The following is a 9,808-nucleotide window of genomic DNA, read 5'->3' as shown; positions in this document are numbered from 1 at the left end:
GCTCCAGGCCTGCGGAGGCTTCAACGGCTGGTGAGGACCCTCCTTCTCCCGCCCCGCGACCCACCCGGCAGGGGAGGCGGTCGTCACAACTCGGTGCGCCACAGGCTGCCTTTGGGGGCTTGAAGCCTAACCCTAACCCTTTCTCTGCTTGTCTTCCCAGATCAAGGACAAGCTTGTCCTGCCCCTGGACCTAACACTTAACCGCGACCATGTCCCCAGGGTTGGGGCCACCCACCTTCGGAGCTTCCCCAGATTGTTTGAATAAATTACTATAACAGCCATGGCCAGTTTGGCTGTTATAGTTATTTAACAGCCATCGAGCTGTTAAATAGAGCATCGGCCCCTGGCGGAAGGATCTGATTCCGGGCAAGGGCACGTACCTGGGTTGCAAGTTTGATCCCCAGCCCCTGTAGGAGTCGTATGGGAGGCAACCATCGATGTGTCTCTCTCATATCGATGTTTCTCTCCCTCCCTCCCACACTATCTAAAAGGCAATAGGAAAATAGCCTCGGGTGAGGATTAACCAAAAAATAATAATTAAATAAATATCCAAAAATGCTGGTGCCTGTCCCCTCTCCCAGTGCCCCCGCGCCCGGAAGAGGGGCGGACCAGTATCCTAACCTCTAGCTGCCTCAGGAGTTAAGGTCAGACCACCAGCTGCCCATCCCCTTCTTCGGTTTCTCAGAACCGCGGTCCCCTCAAGGACACGGCTTTCCTGCGGGGCGGGCCAGCGAACCAGAAGCCCCGCCCCTTACGCACAACGTGGTGACGCAACCGCAGCGACAGTCGACGGGGCGCGTCGGCACCGGATAAAGGGAGCCCGGAGGCGGAGTTTTGGAGAGCGGAGCGGAAGTGCCTGTTGCCTCGCACCCGGCTTTGTGCCCCCGGGGCTGTTGCTCCACTGCCACTGCCCGCGCCCAGCTCGACCATGAGCCGGCCCAGCCGGCTGCAGAGGCAAGTTCTGAGCCTGTACCGCGAGCTGCTGCGCGCCGGGCGCGGCAAGCCGGGGGCGGAGGCGCGGGTGCGAGCCGAGTTTCGGCAGCACGCCTGTCTGCCACGCTCCGACGTGTTACGCATCGAATACTTGTACCGCCGCGGGAGACGCCAGCTCCAGTTGCTACGCTCCAGCCACGCGGTAGCCATGGGCGCCTTCGTGCGTCCGGGCGCCGGGCCCCCTAGGACCTCTCCTGACAATGGTGACGATTCGAGGAGCCCACTCGATGGCAAGGGGTCACCGGAGACCCCGCCGGATGGACGGTGACAGACTGCAGAGCTCATGTGATGGAGCAGGGGAAGCGGGGGCGCCTGGCTGCGTGGGTGGTGCGACCAGGGAACCCGCCTGATGAAAGGTGAGAGGTCTTGATAGACTAGCTCGATGGATTGGGGGAATCGGAGAGCCCCCCTGGCGACGTAGGGTCCAAAGACCACTATGAAGATGGTGAGAGGTGCTTGTAAGATCCGTGATAACTTGTCGGACTCCCTCTTGAGAGCTTGGGGCGGCCTGGGTCGCCAGCTGGCTGGACTGTGTTAGGCTGAGAGCTACTTCTCCAAGGCATGGGGAGCCAGGATGACCCCGTTGGACCAAAAGAGACTGAAACATCCTTCTCTTAACCCCTAGCTCCTGAACTCCCCTCTCAGTATTTAACTCTTATGACAGCAAACTTTTTGTGCTGAGGAATTTGAGAAGATGCCCTGATATACGGTGAGAATCCCGGAATCCCCCATTAATTGTAACAAACTAGGACTGGTGAGGAAGGAGCTAGGGGTCGCATCCCAGCTATGTAAAGACCCCTCAAGACCTCTACACCTACTGGTTCTGAGGGGGAGCCCTGACTCCTGCACCCTTCCACCCTCAGGACTGTCAAACAAAGGGAATAAAATTGGAAATGTGCTTACTTCCCTGTTGGTGGTCTTAAGATTTTATGTGTTTGGGGATTTTTGAAGAGGCCCCACACATCAAGAAGTGACCCTCTGGGAGGGATGGGTGTTGGGAGCTGTCTCTTCCCCTCTGGAACCCTGCAGACTGGCAGACTGGTTGAAGCAGCACAGATCTCTCTACTGGGCAGATCCATCATGAAACCCACCCAGGTTTGACCCCCAAAGAAATGCCAGTTGACTCCTTAATGGAGAGTAGTGAGGCAGGAGTGGAGATGGTGGAGCTGAGGACTGGCTGGTAACCCCTGAGGCAGTAATGGGATTCTCAACTTGAGTGAGGAGTCCAGCCTCAGCAAAAAGTTGGGATTTTTGTCATCGAGGCCCAGGGTTGGGAGAGAAGAGATGGACCCATAGGCCACAGGCAGATGCTCTCTCATGTCCCAGTGTGTGCTTTCCCTAGACATTCTTTGGAGTATTGCATTTTGCAATCCTGAGCTATATTTGCACCCAGGTCAGTTATAAGTGGGAAGCAGATGAATTCTTAGCAGATGCAGTTAAAAGGTGGAAAAGGACCTTAGGAAAGGAGCCCAGACCTCAAACCAAAGGGAGGACAGAAAAAAAAAAAAAAAAACAGTCTCTGATTAGTCTCTGTCTTAATCCCAGTGGTGGAGGCAAGTACCCAATAGTTATAAAGTAGGGTTGAAATTTGACAAATTGTAAGGACTTTACCTGAAGGTGGGGATAGGCTTCTAAGCTGGAAGGTAGGGATAGACTAGTGTGGGCAAAGGCCTGGGGGAAGTAAAGGGGAGAAATGCAGGGTCAGAGGTGGGACCTGGTATGCCTCAGGGCTCGGGCTGTTTGGCTTCTAGCTCAGCTTTATCTCTGATTAGTACTCACCTCACGTCTCTACGGACCTTTGTCACCTTGTTCATCACTCTTAGCCTCTGTTTTTCATCAAGGTAATCTTTTTAATCTTGCCCTGGCTCCATCTCAGAGTAAAAGCCAAAGTCAAAAGTGGCTAATAGGGTCCTACCCATCCAGCTCCCATTATGTCTCCTCTGCATCTCCCATCTGTCTTACTCCTCTTGCTTACTCCTGGCTCCAGATCTTGTGCCCTAATAAGCTTCAGGATGGGAGCTTCTGGCAGCACTGCAGACAATGAGCGAGTTCCCCTGGGGTTGGGTTCCTGGATCACGAGAGGAGACATTCACCCAGGCATTACAGGTGAAGAGTTGCTTGGTAGAGAGGATGGGGGAGGGGAATATCTGATTTGAGGGAGGAGGTTGTACCTGAGTGGTGATTAATAGCTTGCACTCCCTCCCTGGCCGTGAGCTCAGTGGTTAGAGCGTTGGCCTGCACACCACACCGAAGGTAAGGGTGGTGCGTGGGTTTGATCCCCGTCCCGGTTGGTGTGTGTGCAGGAGGCAACCAATTGATGTGTCTCTCTCACATTGATGTTTCCTCCTCCCTCCCTCCCTTCCACTCTCACTAAAAATCAATGGAAAAAATATCCTCAGGTGAGGATTAACAACAAAAAAGAGCTTGCATTCCCGAACTGGAAAATCTGTATTTGAATCTCAGTTCCAATACTGATTGTGTGATCATGGAAGGTGATTTAATCTTTGTATGCCTCAATGCCCTTATCTGTGAAATGGACATTATGGTGCCTCCCTCGTGTGCCTGTTTTGGTGATACAGTGAATTAAGTACATGTTGTGGCAGCAGATGATGGTGCCCAACCCCAGGACCCTCTTGCTTACTTGAGTTCACTGGCAGCTGGAAAAGGAGGCTGCCAGCTTCCTGCCCTGAGCCTGGCATCTCTGCTCCTCTGCTTGCAAGCTTTCTGGGAGTTAAGGGAAGTGGACTACAATGACAAGAATTTTAGCCTTTAAATTCACTGTCATTGCCCTATTCTTTGACCAGGACCTGGCTTACTGAAGACAGTCAATGTTGAATGAAGGGGTGAATGACACATTTGTTTCATTACCCGGTCATTAGGGTCAATATTGCCAAAACTGCCCATCCTATTTGTAGTGACTCCTGGGAGACTGCCTCCTCCTTGGTTGGGGACAGAGACTTGGCCTGGCATTTGAAACAGGACAGACCCACGCTTGCATCCTGACTTACCCCTGAACCTGGAGTCTCCCAGAATCTGCTGCTGCCCTACCCTCCTCCCTCAGTGTCCATCCTCCCTTCAGATAATAGCTTCCTGATTTTCTTTGCAGACCCACTCCTTCCTCGATCTCAGTACACATTTCTGGCAGGGCTGACTGCAGCCCCCAGGAAGGCATGTGACATTAGCAAAGAGAGTCACCTTTGGGACTTTGGAAATGTAATTGAAGAGTGACTCTCCTACTGGCTACCAAATTGGTGGGATGTATGCTTGGAGGTTTTGAGGGCTACTTTGTCACCAGAGATAAATGAAGTTAGCCCAGCTGGTGTGGCTCAGTGGTTGAGCATTGACCCCTGCACCAAGAGGTCGCTGGTTCGATTCCCAGTCAGGGCACATGCCCAGGTTGTGGGCCAAATCCCCAATGGTGGGCATGCAGGAGGTAGCCAGTCGATGTTCTCTCTCATAGATGTTTCTATCTCTCTCCCTCTCCCTTCTCTCTCTAAAATAAATAAATAAAAGTGAAGTCAAATCAGACCAGCCGGTGTGGCTCACTGGTTGAGCGTCGACCCAGGCAGGAGGAGATCTATCTTAAGTGCACATCCAGGAGCCTACCATAAGGCTCCTGTCTCTGTTCTTGAGTCTGATTCTGTTCCACTTCTTGTCCTACGTATATGATCTTAGACACCTGAGGCTGGGTACTGGACTCCAGGACTGAGCCCTGGAAATTCCACTTGGTGTCATCAAGACCCACGGAAGAGGGGTCTCACAGTCCTGTGCTAGTGATGGCTCAGCCTGGGAGCCCACCATATAGAATGCTTGAACAGAGCACACGTAGAGATGCACGTCAGGGATTACAGCAGGTGCTGTCAGCAGCTTGCTTATATCACCTGCACCCTTTCTGTACCTACCTCTAGCTTCCTGTGGAAAGCACCTGTGCTTCTTGGCCTGGGGGACTTTACAGACAGGAGAAGCTGGAAGTTCTGGGGAGCTGACAACTTCAGGAACCAGTGAGAGATGGGAGCTGTTTCCATAAATGCCAACTCCTTATTCTCAAATAACATACTCAAAGTTATTCTAGTGGGATGGCACCCCAGGTGCCCAGAGCAGCAACCAGCCCAACTCCCTTCCCTGGCTCACTTCCTCACACCCCGACAATCTGCCTAGAATCACCTCAATAAACTACCCATGCTTGAACCTTTATCTCAGGGTCTAGGGCTGATTCAGTTCTGTGTTCTGTGCTCAAGGTAAAGGGATCTGTGGAGGGGGCTGTCCAGATATATCAGAGCGTCGTCTAGATTCCGAGTACTCAAGCACCCAGTACCCTAACACATCCTGCAATAGACTGGTATTTGTGTCCCCTCAAAATCCATATGTTGAAATCCTAACCCACTATGTGACGGTATTAGGAGGTGATTAGGTCTGAGGGTGCAGGCCTTAATCTCTTTTGAGACCCAGAGAGCTCCCTGCTCCTTCTGTCATGTGAGGACACAGCAAGAAGACGGCCACCTATGAACCAGGAAGCAGGCCCTCACCAGATGCTGAATCTGTCAGCGCCTTGATCTTGGGCTTTTCAGCCTGCAGAACTGAGAAATACATTTTTATTGTTTATAAGCCACGCAGTCTATGTTATTTTGTTCCAGCCGCCTACACGGACTAAGACATGTCCTTTGACAAGTGACCATTTATTACATATGTCTGGGCTATGTACTCAGATTGGTGGGGGACCATTAACATAGTTGAGCACCAAGTGAGGTGTCCTTGCCAGTCGGGCAGGAGAACAGCAGGAGCCCCCTGACTGTGGCAGGAGCAATGTGGAACCCACCAGGAGAAGGAAGAGGAGGAGGAGGAGGAGGAAGGTCAGGGGCCGCCCAGATGCAGGAGTGGGGGCCCTGTGAAGGGAAATGCAGTGTTAAATACACAGTGGGCTGCCATCATGAGCCCTGTCCCTTACACCCCCAGACCCATCTCCCAGGCAGCTCACCCAGAATCTACCTCCAGCATCACATCCCGGAGATTGGAAGATGCTTGACTCTTCTTGTCCTAAGGGTAGATAGCAGCCAGTGGCAGAATGGATGGAAGGGACACTTAGTGTGGACTTTCCCTTACTACCATAGACCTACAGGACTTATTTCTCCTTTCCTGGTACCCCCTTCATCCCATGGGCTTGGAGTATCTCTAAGTGTAGTGGATGTCTATCTGTGCCTGTCCTCCAGCCAATTCCCCTTTTCCTGGTAACAGGGGCTCAATTTGCTAGGTATAAGGGTGTCACACCTCCCCACTCTCCTAAGGGCACACTTCCACTTCCATGATTGGGCATATAACCCAGATATGGCCAATCAGAGCCTTCCATCAGCTTGGCCACTGATTGGTTCATGACCCACGCTGGGGAGTGGAATCAGCCCTGGGACCTGGCTGCTAGTAGGTCAGTGGCATTCTCCTCTTAGGGTGGGTAGACCAATAGAAAGTGTAGCTACTAGGGTAGCCATTTTGCTGAGAAAGAGTCTACTTTGGAGAAGTAGAGTAGAGAGAGGGAGGGACTGAGCCCTGACAGCATTAGAGGTCCTGAATTCAATAGCACCTGGACTTTTCAGTAACATGAAAAAAGAGCATCCCCGCTTTTGTGTAATTCAATTTGGGCCCCTTGCCATCGGGATTCCCAAGTGATGTACCTGGCTGAGGACCAGCTCACCTGAGACTTCTGGAGCAGGGAGTGTCTTTGGTGACCTGCTAAATGTTTCCGGTGGCTGAGACCCAACATGAGTAAGTCCTGTGGAAAGAGAGAGTTGTGGGGTCCTGGGAGAACCGGTGACAAAGAGACACAAGGTTGGGGAACAGCAAAGTTGGGGGGCGTCATAGAGATGTGATGCTGGGGGAAAGAGAAGGATCTTGGGAAGAGACAGAGAGGGTCAGAGCCAAAGAACCCGAGAGGAGAAACATTATTCATTCATTCATTCAACTAATGTTTAATGAGTGTCTATTACATGCCAGGCAGTGTTCCAGGAGCTGGGGACACAGTGGCAATGGAAACAGGCAAAGTCCTGGTGTCCATGGAGCTTTTATTCTAGCAGGAGAGAGAGAGACCATAAATTAATAGATGTATAATGTCAAGATATGGTATAAGTGCTGTTAGGAAATAAAGTAAGGATAAGGATAATGTTTGGAGGCCAGAGCAGTCTCTCTGAAGAGGTGACATTTGAGGAAAGACTGGAGTGAAGTGAGGCGGCTGGGCATGCATCTGGGGCTTTGAGATGGGAGTGAACCTGGAATGTTTAAAGAAGGGTCAAGAGGCTAGTGTGGCTGTCGCAGATTGAGCAAGGGGGAGAGTGAGAGGAAACGAGGAAATGTATGTATAGATGGAGGAGAAAGAAAGCCAGACAGAGTAAGAAAGAGGAAGATACAGAAACCAAAAGCGACAGAGGGAGGGAGGAAAACACAGACACCAAGAGAGAAAGAGACAGAGAGATAGAGGGAGAGACAGAGCCACCAAGACCCTGAAAGGAAAGGACCCTGTTAGAGGTATCTTGTGGGTGCCTGGGTGGGGATGTCCCCCACCTGCTCTCACCTCAAGGCCTTGTCCCCTGCTCTGGGGACCCCTGTGGCCACACAGCTCACAGGGCACCCCTGGTGTCCAGGCTGTCTTTTGCCCCAAGGGCCCGAAGCCCCCAACGTCCCCTGCTGGGTCCCACTCTAACTCTGCGTGAGTGGGGAGGTTATTGGGAGCCCAGGGCCCCCAGACCCCACCAGGTCCTGGCCAGTCCAAGTCCGCTTCAATCTCTAAATCCTGGTCCAGTGTGTTGGCCTCCTCAAATACCTGGTCAGAGGATAGAGGACAGGGTGGGTTATGAAATTGGCACCAGGGCTGGGATCACCACAGTGGGCCATACCGGACTGTAACTGACCAGCTGGGTCTGCAGCCGCCATAGCCACCAGAAGATGCTGTCTCGGTGGGCTCTAAGGGCCCTCAGGACCTGCTGCAGAGATGCCCGGGCTTGAGGTTCACTCCGCTGTGCCAGCCCCTCACTGAACGCCAGCAGTGCGTCTACACGTTCAGCTGCTCCACGTAGGTCTGCCTGCAGGGTCTAGGAACACATGGTTGGACACCCCCCCCACACACACACATACACCAAAGGACCCAGAGACCTGGAACCTGGAGTTACATGCCCCCCTTTCCTACCCAGATACCTAGAACATGGAATAAATCCACTTCCCACCCCAGGGGGCTGGCACCCACTCCTGAGGCCCTGCCCGTCTTCCCACACCTTGGCCTCCCACTGCCCACCTGCAGCTGGACCATCCTGCTCTGGGCCCATGTCCAGGGCCCCCGGCCTCGCTCTAGGTCCTGCAGGCGGAGGCCCAAGCCCAATAGGCAAAGGTGCAGGTTGTCCTGCTCAGCCTCCAGTACCTCCCAGCCAGAGATGGGGCTCTGGGAAACACAAAGGGCTGAGTCAGTGCCGGTGGGTAAACCGAGACTCTCACTGCCAAGACTCTTGCAGACTCCTGCCTTCTGGATGCTTCTCTGCAGCAGAGTCCATCTCTGGATCTGCACCAGGGCTGCTCCCACCTGGAGTCCTTCCCAGTGGAGCAAGGCCTCGGGAAAACCTCTAGTTGAAAGTCTCAAGGTTTTCAAGGCTCCTAGAAACTTGGACATGCGGGGCCTGGGGGTCTGGACAGGGTAAGGGTGATGGAGCTGGATACCCCTACAAGGAATGAGGCTGCACCAGAGCCAATCATGAAATAATTCTCTCTGTTTGAAATACTTCTATAACGATTGGTAAAGAATCATTTTCTACAGTATCCCTCCCCCCACAGGTGCCCAACACTTGTCCAGAATCATCACTTTATCCCAGCGTGGAGGCCAGCTTCTAGGGGAAAGAAAAGAAGTGGGGACACAAGGGGCCTGGGTCACCTCAACTCACCTCACAGTGTTTGCCCCCAGTGGAATCCTCATGGGAAGGAGGCGTTGGCAATCTGGGGTGACCAGATATAGGCTCCGTGTCCCTCAGCCCACCCTGGAAGTGCTCGGGAGGGTCCAAAGAGTCCTGCCCCAGTTTCTGGGCTTGCCCTGGCCTGGAAGGGAGGGGGCATTGACAGACCCTTGGGTGAGCCTACTTCAGCCTACCCGTCCCGCTCCCTCTCCCACATCCCCAGGTGATCATAGCCATAGTACCTCTTACCCTCCAAGTGCCCCTGCTACTGCCGCCACCTCATTAGGACCCGTTTCAGTAGCCGCAGCCCCTACCTGATTCTTTCCTCTTCAGAAGAAGGGCAGATGGTGCATTCCGCAATGTCCAGTTCCCTAGGGGCTCCAGGGGGATGGTTGAGAGACTCTGAGTGGGGTCCAGGGTCCAGAGATGGGGGCAGAGCCATAGCTGGAGGCCTGGGGACAGAGTCAGTGAGGATCCCCTGTGAGGGCCTTTTTCCTAAACAGTGGTGTCCCCTCAGACATCCACAGTAGGACTCACCCAGGCCTGAAGCAGATGGAGGCCTAGGAGCAGGCTCGGCTTTACCTCCTTTCAAGTGAAACCTGGACCCAGGTAATTTGATGCCAGCCCAGGTGACAGTGGCACCACTTAACTCCCTAGCAGACCAGTAGGCGAACCTCCCAGCTCACCCCCCCCCCAGTGGGGTTCCAGATACAATCCAGCCCCTCAAGAATCCTGGATTCTGCCCAGCTCATCTGAGCCCATTCCAACCTCCAAGGCCCACACCATCTGGTGTCCCAGACTCAGCAGCACCCCTCAAGAACACAAGCATCTGTCACCCCACCCCCAATCCAAAACCAAATAAAGATTTTTGTTGGTTTATTTGAAACGAGGCCTTT

General features: G+C 53.2%; 1 protein-coding gene across 1 annotated transcript; it reads left to right on the top strand.

Moving 5' to 3' along the window:
- SDHAF1 (succinate dehydrogenase complex assembly factor 1) lies at nt 1-1,895 on the top strand. Its single transcript, XM_036274738.1, has 2 exons — nt 1-30; nt 686-1,895. The coding sequence occupies exon 2, from the start codon at nt 929-931 to the stop codon at nt 1,259-1,261; it is 333 nt and encodes a 110-aa protein (XP_036130631.1). The 5' UTR covers nt 1-30; nt 686-928; the 3' UTR covers nt 1,262-1,895.
- The last annotated feature ends 7,913 nt before the right edge of the window (nt 1,896-9,808 follow it).

Source organism: Molossus molossus, unplaced genomic scaffold (genome assembly GCF_014108415.1).
Source record: "Molossus molossus isolate mMolMol1 unplaced genomic scaffold, mMolMol1.p scaffold_m16_p_21, whole genome shotgun sequence".
In the NCBI taxonomy this organism is placed as follows: Eukaryota; Metazoa; Chordata; class Mammalia; order Chiroptera; family Molossidae; genus Molossus; species Molossus molossus.
Note: the sequence above shows the minus strand (reverse complement) of the source record. Positions and strands in the feature narration are given on the sequence as shown.